We start from the raw sequence: 21,704 nt of genomic DNA, 5'->3' as shown, positions 1-21,704 counted from the left end.
TACCTTATTCATGAAAATGACCACATGAGCATTAATTCTACGAGGTACCTAGTCATTCTACAGTCGAACTGCTAGTTAGAAGAGCTCCATCAAGATTTATCTTGTATCACCCACCTGTTGTGCGACAGTATGGTGCGCTTGCATGTGTCTTTCTAACAGATACTGCACGGCGAAGGAGTCAGCGCACGTCGGCACGGGGCAGCGGTAGGCGTGGTGCGTGGCGGCGTGCGCGCGCAACGCCCGCGCGCCGGGCAGCACGGCGCCGCACGCGCACCGCGCGGACGCGTGCCGGGCGCGCACGTGCGCCGCGCCTTCAGCTTCTGAACGCAGAGCACCGCCGCCCGCGCCGCATGACCGACACAACCACACTTTGCTCTCGCCGCTGTGCGCTACGGCAAAGTGTACCTGGAATGATGTCATTATAGCATGTGAATTGTGGTTAAATCATTCAATTAAAACATTGGATCATTTTTGAGATTTTTTAATTAAAAAAAAAAATCTATCTTATGTGTAATATTGATAAAATGGATAATAATCTAATTAAAAGAACAGTATATTACCTGGATGGCAACTTTCGAATCAAATATCTCTTTGCAAAGCGAGCAGCGATAAAGATGATGTGCGTGCAGGTCAAATAAGTGTTTCTGCAAGTCGTCCGGTGCAGCAAAGTTCCGCGCACAGCTGTGGCAAGTGTACTCGCAAGACACGGCGAGATAATGGGCGGCAAGGTGTCGTTCAGACGCCGCTGCGTCCGCAAAAGTTGCTCCACAGTGCAGGCATGGCGTTGGACTTGATCGCGACAGTTCTCCTCCTTCTTCAAGGTGGCCTTTTAGATGAGCCCGGAAAGCTTCAAAATCGGGCAGGGCGGCATCGCATTGGTTGCATAAGAGTGTGCTCGGCGATAGAGCCGTCTGCGGTGTTGTGTTTCCAGAACTTAGTCGTGGTCGTTTCACAGTTGGGGCGTCATCTGAACCCCTTCGGCTCAAGTCCGTGGGTACGGGTTGATCAACTGAAGATTGTGCGGGATTTTCTCCATTTAATAGAGCAGAATGTGCTGCGCGCACATGAAGTTGTAATTGTTCCATACTCGTAAAAGTATCCCGAGTACAGTATATGCAGGCTAATAGAGTTGGTGGTGGTTGAGAAGCTACTCTCCGAGGGGGAGTCATTGCAGTGGTGTCAGCACCATGTGCACTAGCCATATGAGCCTGAAAATAAATTATTGTATTTGAGATTAACTGTATTTAAAATGTTCTTAACTTATAAGTTTAGCTGATAGAAAATTCCATGTAGAAAATCAAAAGACGTTTTATATGATATTAGTACTAACGGGCTGATTACTAACGGGCAGATAAGTCACATGTAAGTAGGTAGGTACTTGTGACTGCATCTCATACGTTAACAAATCTCGTATGTTTTACCGCCTATATATTTGTTACACCCAGAATGGATATAGCCTAAGTACCTACTTTCTTCGATCCGCTTGTTGCGTTCCGTTTGTAACCCTGCATGGATTACAAAAGGACCATTTCTTGTTGTCATACACCATGTATTGGAGAGAAAGTCATAGACGATTTTCTACGACAAAATTACCTGCAGCATATCTGGCCGGCGGAAGGCGTCTCCACAGCGTAGGCATCGTAAGGCCCGTCTCCGGTCTGCATCGCGCCCCTCGCGATCCCGCTTGTGACCCTGCATATGCGCCGTAAGCGCCGCCGCTGTGTTGTAACCACGATTGCACACCGTGCATTGGAAGGGTTTCTGGTTGTCGTGCGTTTTCATATGGATCTTCAGGTGATCGCTGAAATAAATTATTATTTGTATCGTAGTTTCCTCACTATTCATTCGCGAAGTAAACATATGGAACAGTGTAACATAGCTCTTATAATACGTTTACCTACTCAGAAAAATAATTAAGTATAACAAAGTGGTCAACCCAAATTGATCAATAATACTAACAGGTAATTGCTCTGACAGTGACTTCCTCTTATCATTGAGGGATTAATAGGAGTTAATCTCAAATTTAATCTATAAAGCGTTCAAAAAGTAAAAGGTCTAAAGGCTTATAAATTTCGAAATGACCGATTCAATGAATTACGTTATCTTTGGTTTTTTTTTATATAATCACCAACTCAATCTGTATGCCTACTATAGACTGAATAGCTCTGAAACATCGGCGTAAGAATTTAAAATTGAATAAGATAAATCGTCATTGTGCGAGCGGAGAAAACAATTTGTCATATGAGACATAAGTGGCCACATAAAGCACGGACCAAACAGAACTAACAAAGAGGCTTTTCACGCAAACTACAGAATAGAGGCGTTCGCCCAAACACCTCCGCTAATGGCCGTGCTCGCCGCGCCGGTTTAGGTACGGGCCATTATTTTATTTTTGTGAGACCCTCGACGCCATTTGTCAGCGCATCATCTCTTTTCACTCGACGACGGAACGTTGGGTCGACAAATTGTGTGGAATTAGTCACGTGGCCGCGGCGAGGTGACGAAAAAGGTGACGCTTCGTCCCGTGCCCGTGGCTTTGTGAGCCGTGCGGTGATCAATCTTGATGCGTGGTCATTGTCATACACGCACCTCTCAAGAACCTTCTCAAAAGTACACGTAACCCACAATAGCGCCGAGAGAAGGATTAAGTCACTTTTTAGTTGCGCTATTAGTCATACAAAACAAAAAGCGTAGGTACTTAGAATATATTCTTATTAGAACTGGTTGCTGGGTAAAACTATATTCATTACTTTTATACTTTTTATTATTTACTTAAAATTAAGATATCTTTTCTACTAAAATACCAATACACAATGTTTTTAAGCGAAAATAAACGCGTATTATACTTAGTCCTACTAAGTCCTGTAAGGTACATATTACCTAATGCAAGAAGATAAATCCACAAGCAACTCCGCCCTTAGACACATACCCGCCTAACCGAACCAAAACTCAGAATTATCTGCAAGACAGCCTGTACGTTGAGTGACCACTGTGCAATGTGCACGCAGATGGAAGTGGACCTAACTGGATTAAGTAGGTACATCGACTTAGTGTTTATAAATCTATTCTGATCTAATCTACCTAATATTAAATGGTTACAATCACGCCTAGACATCTGTAATCAGTCGCAAATGGACTGAAATGTTATCTAATATCGGTAGCAAATTAATTGGTACTCCTTTTGGAAAGCCAAGACTGTGTCCTGCGAATTGTTTTGCTAATGCTCTTTCCTTATACTCTTCGAATCGGTTCACAGTGCCACTCTTCTATTAAAAAGCAGCACATATGAGGCCTATCCAACGTAGGCAACAAAGGTTCTTACCTTCTAGAGAACGCAGATTCACAGTGCGCGCAGCGGTACTTGCGGTCGCCGGTGTGCAGCTTGACGTGGCGGTCGCGCGACCGCTTGTGCTTGAACAGTCGCGCGCAGAACTCGCAGCGGAACGGCATCTCATCTGTATGGGTCTGAAAAACATGGACACTATAAAATCCGCGTACGTGCAAAATATGGAATGAATTTCCTGAGGTATTCCCTGAGCGCTATGACATGGTTCAAGAAGCTTCAAAGAGGATGCAAAACTCTCCTTCAAAGCCGGCGATGCATTGGCGATTCCTCTGGTGTTGCAAATGTCCATAGGCGAGGGTGACAGCGTTCCACCAGGTAGAACGTCAGCCTTATTATAACAACAGAATCCTCCTGCTGTATGCATAGGTATCTAGACTGTACAAAGCAAAAAGCAAGGAATGCTTTTGGCTTTCCAACTGAATGTCATTACATCGTTTATTTAACAAATAACTGTTGTATGTCTCTAATTCACCTACGTAGTTAGAATGGTGTGGTAGAATATGCTTTAGGCTTCATACATTTCCGCCAGAGATTTCTCAACTAAACGTTGCAGCTAAATAATTTGTCTGTTGTATTTTTTGTATCTTAGTGTAATTTAACATTAAAGACATTTTATATTTTTATATATATCAATATGGGCTTATTGGAAACTAATACGAGTAAACCCATATGAACAGAACATTCATGCAAGGACACAAGACGTTAGAGTGAAAATGGCAGGTTCTTTTAAACCCGGAGATATTTAGGGTTACAAAAAATGGAGATCCATTTTAGAGATAGAACTGCAGAGAGAAGCTTTTACAATTTACCTCATAACATATAGACCATATAATATTATATTGTAAAGTGAAAGGTCCGTCCGTTTGCCACAAAGAACGAACAGAATAAACACAATGAATGGCTCCACTGGAACGGTGCACAATGATCGTAACATTACAGTACACTAGTTCAATCACTATTGATTTTCAAGGAAATCAAAATCAAATCTTTAATTATGATGTTATGAACGCCGAGCGAGATATCGGCCGATAACATTCCGATTCGGGAGCTTCCAAAGGAGACGAGATGCATTATCGCTCCGAAACGAGACGCCGCTTATCTGATAATGACTGTGACATTCATGGAGAGGCTTTATTCTTACGAGCTACTTGTTATAAAGGATTTTAACTAGCTACTAACTAGTATGATACAGTTTGTTGGTTGTTAGTAGAACAGAAATATTTATTCTTTCTTTAACGTTCATCTGGATTAAGTCTAATTTGTAGTTAGTAGAGTCATTACAATTATTTAAATTCTGTAATCCAAGTTTCAAGCTTTGATGATTTACATGTCAAAGGTTTCAAGCTGAATTTATGTTTTTGTTTCCTAAAGTTAACTATAATAAAGATCTCTTATATATTGATAAATTACACTGTTTTATTTATTTAATATACCTTTTTACCCGACTGCCAAGGAAGGGTTATGTTTTTCGCGCGTATCTTGTATGTTTGTCTTTCTTTATTTGATCCGACCTAACAAACGGCTGGATGAATTTCAACAGTTAAAGTGTCATTATATTTGTCTCAATGACCCGAGTGTCCTTAGATAGGTGTTAGTAAAAAAAAATCAAAATGGCGGATTATTGGCGCGAAATAGTAACACATTTAAAAAAAAAAGTTAACCGAACCTATCGAGTAGGGTATCAAATGAAAGGAAATTAAACGGAGATAATAAAAACATATTTGTATATATATAAAACAGTAAGGTGACTGACTGACTGACTGACTAACTAAATGACTTTTTCATTTTTCAGAAATCAACGTACAGCCTAAACCAAGGACTTTACAGTTCTGAAATTTTGCACACAGGTTCTCTATATAGCTTGAATAAGTACTAAGAAAGGCCTTTTGGAAATTCTACCCTTAAGAGGGTAAAATAGGGGAAAACAGTTTTTTTGAAATCCTTTAATTTTGAAGCAACTACTATAAAATTTTGTATTTGGCTTTCTGGATAGGAACAAGGACGCACTTATTTATCCCCCTCCGAAAAATCAACCCCGTAGAGGGTAAAATAAGGGTTAAAAGTTCATTTGAACTATCGTCAATTTTGAAGCAAACACTATGATCATGTATCAGGCTTGTTGGATAAAAATAATGAAATGCTACCTCTAACGAGGTAAAATAATGACCAAAACTTTGATTTACTGAAGTTATATATTTTATAGACCGTAAATGGTGAATTTTTTCGCGAAATAGTAACACGTTTTAAAAAAGTTAAACAAACCTATCGAGTAGGGTGTCAAAATAAAGGAAATTAAGAGGAGATTACACATACATTATATAATATATCTTATATATAAAATTCTCGTATTAGTTACCGTACTCCTCCGAAACGGCTTCACCGATTTTCACCAAATTTTATATACATATTCAGTAGGTCTGAGAATCGGCCACTATCTATTTTTTTACACCTAAGTAATAAGGGTTGTTCATCCTTAACATTTTTTTATTTATATGGCAACACAACGTTTGCCGGGTCAGCTAGTACATATATACTCGTATGTACACATCGAGATGACTGTCTGACTAAATGAGAGAGTTGATGTGCCAGAGACCAACGCAAAGGGAAACCGCTGAACTTAAGCGTGCTTGAATTTTACACATAGGTTCTTTATATAGCGTAAATGAACACTACGAGGATAAAATAAAATAGGATAATATTGTTTGAACATTTTTTGTTTTTGAAGCAGACACCTACTATGAAACTTTGTATTTGGCTTTCTGGATAAAAATAATGAAATGCCTATTTCACTGCTTTTGGAAATTCTACTTCAGCCTTTTTGGTGCAGTCGGGTTTTTGATTTTTTAAATTAATTACTTGTTCAAGATTTTTTTGGGGTGACCCGAGACCCCATGCTACTAATTGGGTGATTTTCTCTATGCGCCTAATTAAGGGTTAAAGGTCCTAGTCTTTATATTGTACCTAGGCATATAATGTTCTCATATTATAACATTTTGTTGCTCATCGTCAAGCTATTATTGTCCTACGGCTAAAGTTTAGGCCTCAGACACCTTCGCTGGCCAAGTGCGAATGTAGACTTTACACACCTTTGAAAATTTGTTTTTAAAGGTCGTTTAGGTTTCCACATGATGTTTTCGTTCATCGTTATAACTATAATAATAAGTAATAGTAATAATTGTTAAGTAAGTTTATAGTAATCATTGAATTTTAATACGCCCATAACATTGAAAGACGTGAGACGTGAGTGGTTTGAAACTCGAAACCCTCGATTGTTTTTCGACCAAGACATATGGTACAGGATTATATACCTATATTACACATTAGTACATTAATGCTCAATATGTTTAAGCTACATTGTAATTTACATCCCGGCATAACATAAATTGGCTTTTTTTATTTCCGTCATATTAAAAGGAATCTTGGGACGGCTATAGCAACACTTAATACCTATCTATATATAGGAACTTTTCCTAATTACTCACATGTCACGTCATTTATTCGTAAAAATACGTATTATTCAGTAACATACTCAAAGGATTATTCATAAGCATAATGGGTATGCAAATGCGCAGACGTCGTTGTTGGCAGTGAGACAATACCACTAGCCGTCGGCCTTCGTACCACCCGTGAACTGATGAGACGAGCTGGAGACATAATAGAGACCCGAACTGACAACCGATTCACGCTTTTACTTCTTGACCACCTCGCTGATTATGTCCTTGTGATGTTAAACACTTGTTACGGTGATTGACTAGACATCTGCCAGCCATTGAACATTGATAAGTCTGTTTAAAACTAATAATGGGCACGAAACGTTCGACAGGCGTTTTTGTGAGTTATTGTAAAAAATGAAAGTGGCAGTTATCGATCAGCGTGTTAGTGGGATTATCGTGTTTGTTCAGTCGATGGTTTTAGTCTCGTGCTCCCTCAATTACCATAGCGAGGCGGTTGGCGGGACCCATTAGCGTCACATCTCAATTTGTTAGCGCCGCGAAGAGGCCGGCTCTCAAGATATCCGGGAAACAAACACCTTCCTTACTGCTGATTATACCTTATTCTCGTTGCATTGGCCGGCTTACGGAATCGCGGAAATTATGAGTTACCACGGCAGACTTACCTACTTACTTAGTGATAATATCCTAACGATTTGCGATAGAAAATATATACCTACTTAATCATGCCATAATTCTATTCAGATTTTTTTTTGTAAATTACGGGTTTCGTTATTTACCTAAACCTATTTGTTTTTCCATTAACTCATAATGCATTATCCATTAGCTATATAGGGGAATAGCTGAATATCATAAATACTAAAACGGATTCCACATACGTACCAACCTACTTGAAAATATCATGATAAAAAAGACATCAGACATCAGGTACTTAAGTTTCTTTATCATGTATTTCTTTCCCGCTACAGGAAGTGTAATTTATTTATAACTAGCTATGCACGGCGGTTTCACCCGCATTTTTCAACGATATAATATATAGCCTATTTTAATTCGGAAATTCTAATCTAAGTATTGCTGACAAAAATTTTAAAGCGGCTCAGAAGTTTTTGAGCTTATTAATGAGCTATCTCAATTAATACAAACCTGTTATTACCCAAGAAGGACCCTTTACATTTTTACTTACCATAAATCGAAATTAGTAAATTTATAGTAGGCAGAAATTGTTAAATGTTGACTTGGAATCGGCACGAGTCGGTCACCAAAATAGGGGTGACTATCGCACTTAAAACTATTTAGGACAGATCAAAGAATAAAATATGTATAAAAAAGTCTTAATCGCATACACAAGTTATCTTTGAAAGCGATTAGCAATAAACTCTTAATTGCTAATAGTCGCTCTGAGGAGCAACTACAGTCTACAGCGATATGCACGGCAAGGGCGCAAATCAAAGTCGTCGGCTGTTGCCGATAATTATGTTAATACCGTATAGTGATTAATGCGGAGTGACGTGCGAGTGTTCCGAGACGTCCGGCGAAGCGTCGCATAAACATCGCCGCGGCATGTTTACTGCTCCCTCTTAATTGGAGCAATCGCCCCACGACAGAATTAATAAATCTGATCCTCGGTACACGATAAATCCACCACTTATCCGAAGCGCCTAAGCCCACGCAACCTTTCATTTCCTTAAAACTACAATAAAACATAAGTACAGTTTACTTTTGGTAAACTAAAACATTTAGGCATCAATCCCTCGTGTCTTTAAGTGATATTTTTGCAAAAATATAAAATGTTAATAGGCCTAAGTATTTACAATTGTACTACAATAACTTTAACATTAAATTTTGCTGTGATTGAAAGATACTTCGCAAGTACTGTAATAAGCATACATTATGATAGCGAGCGTGAATTTTATTAAGTCTTCTTGTGTAGTGGTTCGTGCGGGAATCCAATAACCAAAACAAACGTCAGGCGCTCCGGGAGCCGGCCGCTGGGTGCGCGGAGCCCTGCTGGCCGCCGAGCGCCCCGCCACGACGCTACACTCCACTTATGGTGAAAAGGCACGCGAATAACCACGATTTATTATTATTCAACAACAACAAATACCGTGAGAGCGGCCGACATAATACGCTCCGACGCTGTTAACTTTTCCGCGTAAAGCGCACCAAGAGGCATTCTAAACTAGTTTAAGGCGGCCGTGATAGCCAATAAAAGCCCGAAAATGGGCTGCGGCGGCTACCGAGCCACTTTCCCAGGTGTAATAACAGCGATGTCGTCGTCGGTTCACGGTTCAGGGGTCAACCGCGCAGCACCCGGACGCTCATCGACCCGGCCCGCCCCGTAATCTCTCCGAACATCGGTATCCATCATCATAAGTACCCACTTAGTTGTCACATAACGTTCGGCTTTGTTTTTACTTATTTAAGTTTTACTTAAGTAGGTATAGTAATAACTAAGGAGTAAGGTGTTCTGCTTACTTCAATCATATATTAGTAAAGATTACTCACTTCTAACAAGAAAATGTACCCAGTTTTGAGAATTGAAATAGTTGCGTAAAAAAGTTTTGCCACGTCTCCGTGCTAAAATGTCCCTAAAATATTTGAAATAATTATTTATTTATTACGTAAATTACGTAAATTTGTTATTTATTCGTAAATTTTCTCTAAAAATGTTTTTATTTGTCAAGGATTCAAATAAGAACTTACTAAAATAAGCCGTTTGTGGCTTCAATCAATTTCAAAGCGGCGAAGTATCTTTACTAATCTATGACTTCAATACTAATCTTCAATGTACTAACTTACCCTACGAGTTCTAAGTGTTCTAAACCTTCTTGATTTATTTTAATATCGCTAAGACAAAAGTGTAAACATAAAAAATAATGTGGTTTATCACGAGCAATGTCGAGAAAAAATAAAAAAATGTAGTATTTTTACGAGTAACCATTTCTTAGAATCAGGCAGCTACTGTAAGTTGTTGACACAGAATTTTTATGCTTTAAAATAATGATACCTACAAAACAGGCTTTGTACGCGTAAGTAGCTCATTTAAAGTAGCTACGTACTCAGCCTGAATCTAATTCCTAACTTTTAAAATTAGCATAACCTCGTTTTATGTCTAGTAATGTTAGAAAATGGTTGATGATTGTTTATAGAAATAGTTTGCAAGTTACAGTTTTAAGATATTTCAAATACTAAATACCAATATAACGGCCCAAAAATTGTAATATATAGTGACATATTCAAAACTTTATCTTTTTTAAATATTTAGTAAGATTTCTATTAGATATAGGTGTATGTATATGTAGGTAGGTGTTTATATGTTAACCCTTTAGTAAAATACCGATAAGAATAAAATGTGGGTGTAACATCTTGTTTTTGTTGTGTTGGACAACTTTGTGACTGCTACCAGGCGGTGGTTTCGAGGACAATCACCTAAAACATTTTAAGCTGTTTAATTAACTTGACGGACGACGAAAAAGTAGGTACTTGAACTACCCTGTTAAAAATAACGGTTCACAGTTAGCTTTTACGTATGTTTATGCTTTCTCCTAATTGAGTGTAAAAAAGAAGTACTTGAAAAAGTAAAATTCGTATCAAAATTTCATGATTTGCTGTAATCGATCATACGTTTATTATATTGCTTAATTGCAACTATTGTCCAAAAGACCTTATATGCATTTGCCTTAACTTAAACTCAAAATACTACTTAATAGCTTCTTGGCTGTACCTATAGAGCGTTCATTACGCTTATTCGAACTTCGATTACGCCTGCTTTAATGAATAAGTCGAACGATCTTTCCTATCGTACTTTCTTCAAAGTTGCCTAGTCCGGTCTAAGTTATGTGGGGACTACGCAATTGATTTATTCCTATAATGATTGCTTTTCCCAAGCGGTGCGATGATAAAGGTGTGTCGCGGTCGGCTAGGGAGTTGTTATCGCGAGCCTATTTCCGGCCGTCACCGCTCTGTCGCGGCGCGAGCGACGCGATCATCGCGATACATTTGTCGGCGCGCAACACCACGACCGCGCAACGGCTGATCGGTATCGCCAAGACGCAACGGTGACTGCAATTGCATACAGATAATCTAATGAAATCCTTTTACGATTTCACTCGCCAATTTAAAAAGGATTTGAATAATCGCGGCGGATTCCATCGATTTTCGGTTGCGTTTAAGAATCGCTTAATTGTTGCGTGTCTCGACGTTTTGTCGAGCTCGAAGCTGTTATGCGCATATAAAGTATTTTAGTAAACTTGGATGTTTTGGTTGGTATCAAGATGCAAATCTGCTCTAAACGTAGGCGGACTATGACCGGCGTTATGCAAAGTGACGTTTCTATTTGCCCTATCTGGTACATCTGTCGAGGCGTGTGTCGCAGGTAATCGTAACACAGCGAGATCGGCGCGGCACAAAGGAGCCGAGATGTGCGAGTGCCGTAATGGCCTGCACGTCACAGCAGCCCCGTGCTGCGCTGCAAGGCTACCGCGATACATATCTCAATACACACCGGCTCCGCAAAATGGACCATTTTGGGTATCTACTTGCTAATGAAGCTCGGCGCTGCATGGCGAAACTGCTGTGAATTTACTGATATGACAACTTTAATAGTCGTATTGTAGTCATGCTAGTCAAGTTGTTTTATGGCGTTAGACACGTTTATTACCTCGGAGTATAAGGTTCGTTAGCTACAGAAAGAGGACTTGTAGGTTTTAGATATAAATCGTCTTTGTCGATTACGGTGTTGCATCATAACGTAATATCGTAAAACGACCAAAACATTGTGTTGTAAAGTTTGCGTCATAATATAATAATTCTTAAAAAAAATCAGTTCGAGACATCCAACGATATGTTTTATTTCGTTTGGTGATGAGAATTATATGTAGAGTACACAGACCTTAGGTACAGGTCTGTGGTAGAGTACTTAAGGTGACACATTCTCAAACGCTATTTTGTTGGTAAGTATACTTACACTCTTTCTATAAAAAATGTTGCATTCTAGCATACATACACAATATTAATTATATTGTATTGTAGACTTAATGTGCGAATTCTGAGAAGTATATCATAGGTACCTGCTCATGTTTCTTCAGGTAGGAGAGTCTGGGGAAGGCTTTGTCGCAGAACTGGCATTGGTAGGGCGTGTGTTCGGTGGCGCCGTGCGTGAAGGGCGGCTCGGCGTCCGCGTCGCCGTCCGCGGCGTCGGCCGACGTCGGCGTCGACGCGGGCGACGGCGACGGCTCCGGCGTCGACGACGGCCACGAGCTCGCCGCGGTGCTGCCGACGCTACCCAGCGCCTCTGTGGACAAAGCAAAATGTTTATTTTTTGAAATAAAATGAAATATATTTAGCTCGACTTGGCGGGGGCACTGCCGTGCCCCCAGATTGCACTGTATACGCCTGCGGAGGCACTTAAAAATTGCCAGTTACAATATTGTTTTTATTATATTATTAATCGCAACGCGATCTCTACTGAGGAGACCAAAAGAAACACAGCGGGTCTGTCATTTTGTCGATAATCAAAATAATTACTTTGTTTTAATTTTTTTAATGCCATCATTACATACATACAATTAATAAATTCATATATTAAAACATGAATAATTATTAGATGAGTTGCAAATATTTATGATGCGACTACAACCGTGCTGACTGACTTGCGATACTTTATGGCCTTCACTGAATAAGGGTCTCTCCCCAAAAAAGAGGAAAGTCTGGAAAGTAATGTGAAGAGTTAACAGACTTATCAATAAATGTTTAAATAAAATGCATATAGCTCCGTAGCACTTATAAATTACAATCGATATCTAAGTTAAAATCATATGAAACATTGATGTAATTTAAGATAATAAAAAACAATATTTTGCAGAAGGTTTCAGTGTTTCAGATATTTTACCGAGTACCTTCTAATAGTTAGTAACTACGGAAGCCACTAGCCACTGACCTCTCTCCACTAATCCACCTTGGAGCAGCGTTATGAAGTACTGTGCCGTTGCGCGGGGAAATCCGTACCCATTGGGACGCAAACAGATAGCAGCCATTTAGTAAAAACAACAAAAGCACTAGTGAATCCAATGATGACTCCACTACAAATAATTGGAACATGCGCTGATTTTACCTAATAACACAAAATAACAACAGATGGTTATTATCTAATCTACAATTGCGGATATTAAGATAGCAGTAGGCATACAAGTATTTTTTTAAATAAAATGGCACGATTCATTAATGCACCTGCGTCCTGTATATTTGAAATTTTAGTTAAATAGGATTTATTTGATTTAATATTGTTGTTATGAATTGCCCTATCTGTTAATATGGGAAAGACGTCGAAAAAATCATACTCTAATACTTGCAGGTCGCTGAGTAGGTATTAGACACTATATTTTTATGTCTTGAAATGTTACACACACAATAAAGTAATTATGTATTTGTGTAATTAAACGGTATATTCTTAACCATTTACACTAATTAATAATAAGGATTAAACTAATCATAAAATAAATCAGTCATACATCATGCATTCATTTCACAATATCCTGGGTAAAGTTTGGGTGTTTACCTAGCACAATACTAGAATGGTGGAAAATATAATTTGTCTCTTGAACCTCTTATTTATATATTTTTAATAAATAAATAATCATATTTTACGCTTACGCTTTGTACTTCAATTTCAAAAATACAAAATACTATTTTTCTTTTTTCTTTAATGTGAGTTTAACTTTGTACCGACACGATAGTCGCAATAAAGTATAATTTTATGTTGAGTTTACAGGGATAAAGTACATTAGGGTTGACAACGCGTGCAGATTTGATAAAGCCCTCGTAAATACCGACGAGGCGCCATATTTCGGTGTTAGGGGCGAAATACCGAGGCACCTCCGAGTGGCGTGAAATATAAACAAATTGAATGGGTCGCGATGACGAGTGGCATCCCCGCAAATTATGACTAATGTCAGAGGCTGCGCTAGCCTTACAAGATTTTTTTAACGATTTTATACGTCATCAATGTTCTGTCATGAGTTAACGTTTAAGTTTTGGTAAATGTGAGTATACTTAAAAGTAAACTCGTAGAACTCTACATGTTTCCACTGCAGACGACACTCACTATGTGCAGCGATTTAAGTGCAACAGTGTTCTCATTAAAGGGTGTTAATAAACGAGCTGGTATCATATACTGACAGCCATTTTATTATAAAGGCAAGTGACAGCATTCCATTTTGATTTTAACTTATTGCTTACTTAATACTTGTTCTCAATAAATGCTTAGGACTCTACAATATATATCAACATTTTCCTAGTCCCAAGATTATTATCTCCTATCATTACGTAAAAGATAGAATCAAATTATCTACTGGCTTTTATGTGAAAAAATGAATCTTTTACGGCAAATTTCCTTTTCCTGCGGCGTTAATAAGAGGAACTATTTGTATCAATCTAGCGCCCTACGCCCCGGATGCGGTAACGACACCTTTAATGATGTGGAATTACTTCACATAAAGAGAAATAAAATCATAAATTTCCTTTATTTATCTTTTAGTAGGTAATAGAGTTATTATTCTAAATGACCAAAGCTGAGGAATCATGATCATTTATATTGATAAGTGTTATAATCATTTTGAAATTTCCGTACATTTTAAATTTGCCCGAATATTTTATAGTTCATTAAATGACACATACACTGACTTTAAAATAGTAAAATTGGGTTTTAATAATGAAAAATCTATAGGTAGTTAAATAATGGTATAGTCCGCGTAAGACGTAACTGCTAGAAATGAATCGCGTCGCTATAGGAAATTGTATGACTACACCTGCTCGCAACAACTTCAGAGCGGACTAGCAGTTTGGCACGGAATGTATCTAATTAAAAGGAGTATTGTAATGAAACATTTGTAAATTAAAGGTAATGTGTTAAACTATGTGTCCCGCATAGATTTTAACAATGTAGCAACTGAAGGCAGCTTATAACTACCAAGTATACTGTTTTGTACAATTTCCGTTGTCAAGAACCTTGCCACGTAGCACTTGATCATTTTACGCCCCAACAACAATGACCAGACTAATTCCTCAGCTCACTAACTAGACAGATAGAATATCAAGTAAAGTAGTAGGTGGCGTATCCGTCGACGATAGGATAGGCGTAATTAGCAGCGATTGCGAGCAATTCGTCGGGTGACGGTGGCGCCGCAGGCGGTGGGCGGCGGAAACCCACATCCTAATTGCGGCGTCTGAGACACCTCAACCGGCGCCTCGGCAATCAACGCCAATCGCCAAACGCCTATTTTACAATTCTCACATGAAAAACCGACGCGCACTCACACGCAAACTGAACGTAGGTAAGTATACAACGAGTAGGTACTTACTACAATAAGTACTCGTTACTGTAGTACACGTACCAACAAAATTTACTTAGATATTTAGTGGCTTATTATATGCTTAAGTGTGCTATAAAAGTTAAACTAAATCTAGGCGCTTTTTCTTTTAACTGTTCTCAGATAAAAAGCCGACGCATGCGCAGGCGCACGGTGTCCCTGTGTCTTCATAAATAGACACATACTCGTACTATTAGTATAACCTTATCTACAACGTCTTATATATATATATATGTGGCAGAATGATTTTTAATCTGTGGTGCGGTGAGGCGCGGTGCGGCGTGGCGGGAGAAATTGAGTTTTGGCGGGAAGCTAATTGTCATAATCGTCATTATTATAAAATATTTATAAAAATATATCATCTTCCTCTAAATGTTTCTTTTATTGTGATACACTCAAGAAATATAGCTTTATATATATTTATTTTGTATAAGCCAACGGCGGCACTTACAATTACATACTTAGATTCGGCAAATACTTTTGGCTAGTGTTAATTGGGTTGCTTTTGGTGTAAAAGATTAAAGATAAAAATCTACCTGACGTTATGACAGCAAGTCACACAAAATCCTATTTGAAAATAATCCTAAAAACAGATTCAGGTAGCACTTAAAGTAGTTTCTATAAAATTGGTCATGACGATTATGTAATTTAAGTATAGACACTCAAAAAATCAAAATAAAACTTGTATATACGAGTGTCTACATAATAATTATATCACAGCAAGTAATCAATATGCAATCAATAAACAGCCTGAAGGTAAAGAACCGCGTCTTATTTTTATACAGCGTAACCGCGGGTGGGTAAGAAACTGGGATAAATAAACAGCCTTAAATTGGTTTGAAACAAAAACAAAATGGTTTACTTATTTCAAATCGCATAATTTATTTTTTGTATTATGAACAAACATACAGTCAACATAATCTAAGTGGCAAGTGGATGTCTATAATCAACCCTACACAGAGATACGAGTCGAGTCCTTAAAACAATCCCTCTTAGTAGCAGCTAGCCCAGACTAAGTTTTAACTTGAAACCCGTAAACGAACCACGATGAACTCAACTACTACTGTCTACTTTTCTTCATTATCGTCAAATCATAACTGTCCCACTGCTGGGCACGGGTGTCCTCTCCTCTCAGAAAGAAAAAGATTAAGCCATAGTACAACGCGTACAAGACAAGTACGAACTCTACCTAGAGTTCACATATGTTTGATTTTTTTTTTGCATAACTTTAAAAACTCAGGGATGCCCTGGAATCCGAACCTCATATTCCTCGATTAATACAACGCGTATCAACCAGTAGACTATCCCTGCTTTAATAATAAGATATTCAATTTTGAGTGCATACTGCACAAATTTCAAAAACAGGTCATACTCGTATTTTGAAACTTTCACCGCCTTATACGTTGCCTCGTTTTGGGGTTGAAGCATATGTTTATAGTGACCCAGACCCTTATTGCCTAAATTTAAGAAAATTACAAATCATGTAAAAATTCAAATCTAGAATTCAGTTAATATATAATAATAATATGGTGATTGGTGGTATATATTGGTATTGTTTGCATACATATGACTCCATCATATGCCGGGCACGAATTAAACTTAGATACCTATCTCCCTACACCACCACACACGTTAGTGGTTGGATTATTGCGAAGAAGTTTTTTTTTTATAATATAGGAGTAGCAGACGAGCATGCAGTCCACCTGATGGTAAGTGGCTACTACCGCCCATGGACATCTGTAATCAACCCCAGATAGGATTAGATATTCCTACTTGAGATCGGCCACAGCTGCGCCGCTACCCCTGAGGACTAAGCTGGAACGCCTCGGAAAAGTATGTCTTTCTTACCACACCCTTCCAAACGGAACACAGCAGCGCCTAACACTGCTGTTATTAGGCAGAAATAGGTGTGGCGGTGGTGCCGCCGGAGTCGAACCACAAAGGGTTCTACCACCTTTTTGTTAACTTTAAATTTCCGTAAAAAGTTTTAATACTTACACAGATATAGGTCTGTGAATACTTACTATTGACAGTTTACACATCAGAAATATTGGTATGAATAAAGTAGGTAAGTAAAAAGTCAGAGTCAATACGATTTACCTCCCACAGTCCAGCGTGGCAAATTATGAGCTGAATCCCACATTGTCTCTGTCCCAATATTCTATAGCTGGAGTTGAAGCTCGTGTTTTTTGAAGAATAATTGTAACAATAATTTAAATTTTCAGAAATCTTTCAATAATACACCAGTATATACTTGAAGTTTTAGACTTTCGCGATCTTAATACAATTAGGAATAACATGTATTCACAATATTCAACTTGGATTTTTCGCGAAAAATTGTTGATAAAATTATAAGTTTTTTCGGGGGTTTCTTAAGTCGCAAAGATCCACGATTCTGGAAGAAATTGTCGAGGAAACATAAATCGTAGTTAGTTCTGTTTTTTAGGTTTTGTTCAAAGCTCATCTGGAGGATCTTGCTCTAATTTTTCGATTATTTTTTCTGTATGTATATCTTTTATAATAGAATTGTAGCATAAATATATCGTATTTTTTAATCATTATTACGTCTTACGAGTATTTCATAATAATCGTCACGGTGTGCGTATTATTCTTGTAATTTATAATTTACTCAGACAAAACAAAAGTATGCAGAATAAAATGAGTCAAAAACAAGATTGAGTTTATCTTTGAGCTATAAAACAACAGCAAAACTTGTGTTGCAGTGTTCCGGTTTGAAGGATGCCACAAAATGACCACCTATGACCACGTATAAATGATAACTTGTATAATATTGTACAGCTGAATTTATTGAAGTGAAAACTTTTTTAGCGTGCTCACACCTTTTATGATGCGTAAAAAACACGTGGCCTGATCGAAAATTCGTAAGATGCCAAAGCAAACTGCACTAGTCAAGATGTCATCCGGTGTCAGCATAGAAAAATATGTCAATGGGTGTCAGTTTCATTTTTTATTTTTTATATTTTATTGTTCAGGTTAGGTGTCGAAAGTTTTCACTTCTGCCGGCACTCCCGGAGTGCAATCCGTTGATTTTTTTCAACAATTAGACGCTGTAAGATTTTTGACTACTACCACTCTTGTTGACTAATAGAGATTTATTCATGTTATTGGTACTTTAATAACATATACTGAAGAAGATTTTATATCACTCAAATAACAATAGTACAAAAGTCTGATTGCTTAATGGGAAAATAACCATATAAATATCGATTCGGGAGCCGATTCTTATATTTTCACCGTTTTACGTTAATAACATAAGAGGCGAACACAGACCACCTAATATAAATTGACCACTGCTATAAAAATGTACACATAAACCACATTAACTCAAAAGTTCTTCTTGAAGTTGAGAACTATTAATCTATAAGCTCAGCCTCGGGGCTAAGTTAGAACGACTCGTGTAAGTAAATAAATATCACACGAATACCTTTCAAAACAAACTCAATTAATTACAACTTCTTTAATAATTAAGCAAAGACGTTTCCGTTAAAACATTGATTTATGTAATTATTTCCAGATAGAGTTAATTTTCAGGCCGACTAGTTACCATGATGCGTTAAGTATCAATTTATTGCCTGAGTTGATTACTGTATTCAAGGATAACACGGCCGCTATATCGTAATCAATTATTACATTTGCCGTGTCATCTTCGGGGTTTTCGAATGTTTTGGTATGATAGGAACTTATTAGTGACTGAACGAAATTTTAGTTTCAGCCAAAATTCCGATTTCGGCAAAATCGACTGAACTTTTCGGCGCCACATATATTTGGGAACTTACGGGTTACATTCAGCTGTACTTGACGCTTGAATATCAGTCGTTTTTGCCTACTTGACTTTAAGTACGCCGACGAGCCGCGTCGGACAATTCAGATTTTTGTTTTTTTTTTTATTTACCTTATTGATTCAAACAATATAAATTAATAGAGGTAACTTGTCTAACTGCTTCTATGAATGTATACATACTCGGTCAATATATATTCAAATTCTAAGGAATTGTATAAATTTTAATACGTCTTATAAATGATTCGGTTTCGGTTTAAGCAAAAATTAGGAGGAAAACCGAAGGTTCGCATTCGGATTCGGTTTCAGCATACCAGTTATGGCAGATCACTACTGTATTTATTATTATGTACAGACAGCTTCAATAGTACATTAACAAATTAAGATTTCAAAAATAGGTATACACCCAAGCGTTCATAAGTAGGTTACCCCCCATAGCGTCATAATTAGAGTAACATCGCAAAGTGTCAAAAGTAGGTACGTCGCTACGTCTTTTAGGTATTACTTAAGTAGTTACAATGATATAGGTAGGTATATAAGTAGGTATAGTTCTTTTTTTTTTTTGTTTACGACGGGGAAACCTTCAAAAGGTACCCTATGCCGTGGGAGCGGCACAGAGTTATGTAGGATTCTTACCGCACTAAAACTCCCCCGGTGGCCGTCCTCGGCGCTGCGTAGAGGACTCCGGGATCTGCAAAGGAACGCAACCGGAGTCCTCTTAGCGCGTTGCCCCATCGGGCTCTGCCCAGGTGAGCTTGATGCTCGCCACACCGTCTGGTGGGCACGACGGTATGCGACCACACATACCGCCGTCCTTCCCGGGGTCACTAGCCGGGCGGTTCGAGCTCCCACTCTTGCCGCCCGCAACCCCGGAAGCCCCTTTTAGTCGCCTTTTACGACAGGCAGGGGATACCGTAGCCCTATTTTGGTCCCGGAACTACAGGGACAAAGTAGGTATAGTCCTACCTATTTCTCATGATTTAATGTAATGCTTATAGGACTGTAGGTAACCCCAAAAAGGATACAAGTCCAGTCCAAAGTGTGTAAGATGATCTGAGTAATTGAAGCACTCTTGAAGTTTGGGGTATGAATCACAAGTATGATTTAAATTTTTAAGTTTATATTGTAGTTATAGTTCACTCATCACTGAATGCTGCTGCTGGCATGTCTCTTTTAGAGTGAGAGGCATTTAGGCCATAATCCACCGCACTAGCCAAGTGCAAGTTGGCAAAGTTCAAATGTCTTTCGTAAGTACCTACGCTTCGGAGAAAAACTACTCTAGAGTTTTTTAGGATGTTTTCCTTCACCGTTAAAGTTATAATGGACTTCTAAGAGTTAAGTCTCACCGATTAATAAGCCAATTTTCAAAATTTATAACTTCATAGACTATTGGTCATGCTGTTTTCAACATTATGAGCCTAAACCTACTTTGAATTCCTTTAACGGTAAAGGATGTAGTGGTATTCAACATACCTGCGAATTCTTCGTAATGTTTTCAAAGGTGGATTACTACGGACTAATGTTTCAGCCATTCCATTCTATACAAAAACTCGTGCCTCGTAGAGAGATAGCATGAGGTTGATCCCAGTTTCCATATGCAACCTAATTATGTTAGTCATAACTTGTTTGCTACAAAGTACAAGTTTAAGTTATATTTACTGCAAAAGTGGCTAACGTGCAGGTCACCTGATATTAAGTAGATACTGACACCCATTAAGTTTCGCAGTATTCCACTATTTCATTAATCCCAGAAATTTAAATATGTTTTACTGATCACAATCTTTAAACTGGGACATATGTAGGTATCATGACATACCTAGCCAAAACTTTTTTGTATAATTAAAGTACCACGCAGTCCACCATAGTGTCCATCCATATATGTAAACAATTCCGAAGTACAATTAAATTGCAAATATTTTGCCATGAATATTGAAATAATTATTGCTGCTGTACACCTTAAATAGGTGTATTTCGTCCTTACCTTCTCTTAACCTTGGACTTGTTGTTAAGATGTCTGTTTTAGGCAGGACCCATAAACAATTTACGCATCAAATTCCTTTTTTCTTTTTATGTAGTTTCATTTTAAATTATTTTAATTATATTCATATTGTTTCTTTTAGGTTGAGCCGCATCACAAAGGGGTCACCACGCCAATCTGACACATAAGGGGTCTCGGGTTCGTTTCTGGCAAAGCAAATATAGGTCTAGGTGCTCGATTACCGTTTTGTGTGTCCATTCCACCAACGAGAGATTTGTAGAGTGGTACTTTGAGTGTAGAAATTGTTATTGAATCCTTTACGGCACTCTAGTTAGAATATTATTGGTAATACACAATACCGTAATTATCCATTTTGATATTCAATCGATTACCTAGCGGTACGTGTTAATTAGAGTCAATGCTAGAGATCTTTAATATTTTTACACTGGAAACAGGTAAATTGAAGTAAAGTTTCGAAGTCAATCGAATCCAGACCCTTATTGCCTAAATTTATGAAAATTACAAATCATGTATAAATTCAAATCTAGAACTCAGTTAATTGTATTCTCCAGGTTAGTAACTTTTTTTAATTTCATGACGGTATCAAAATTTTTAAAGAGTTCGTGTATGTGGAGCAATTTTATAATATTTTGAAACTCATATTTTTCAAATATCCTTTCTTGCTCAATGTCATTGAAATTTGGTGATGAATTTCGGTGTGTTAGAAATATTTATCATGAGCTTGCAAGGCACGGAATTTCTG

The 21,704-nt window shown here is 38.0% G+C and overlaps 1 protein-coding gene across 2 annotated transcripts in view; it reads right to left on the bottom strand.

Annotated features, from left to right (window-relative positions):
- L (zinc finger protein Lobe) overlaps positions 1 to 21,704 on the bottom strand; it is a 79,231-nt gene that overhangs the window by 1,822 nt on the left and 55,705 nt on the right. For both annotated transcript variants that reach the window (XM_073087046.1, XM_073087052.1), the window contains 5 exons: positions 11,868 to 12,091; positions 3,323 to 3,465; positions 1,594 to 1,801; positions 561 to 1,208; positions 115 to 405 (listed from right to left, as the gene is read on the bottom strand). In XM_073087046.1, coding sequence (XP_072943147.1) covers positions 115 to 405; positions 561 to 1,208; positions 1,594 to 1,801; positions 3,323 to 3,465; positions 11,868 to 12,091 — 1,514 coding nt within the window. The remainder of the gene's footprint in view (positions 1 to 114; positions 406 to 560; positions 1,209 to 1,593; positions 1,802 to 3,322; positions 3,466 to 11,867; positions 12,092 to 21,704) is intronic.

Source organism: Epargyreus clarus, unplaced genomic scaffold (genome assembly GCF_041222505.1).
Source record: "Epargyreus clarus isolate Ecla_fem2 unplaced genomic scaffold, WU_Ecla_fem_2.2 ptg000003l, whole genome shotgun sequence".
Taxonomy (NCBI): domain Eukaryota; kingdom Metazoa; phylum Arthropoda; class Insecta; order Lepidoptera; family Hesperiidae; genus Epargyreus; species Epargyreus clarus.
The sequence above is the reverse complement of the archived record's forward strand: the minus strand, read 5'-3'. Positions and strand labels throughout refer to the sequence as shown.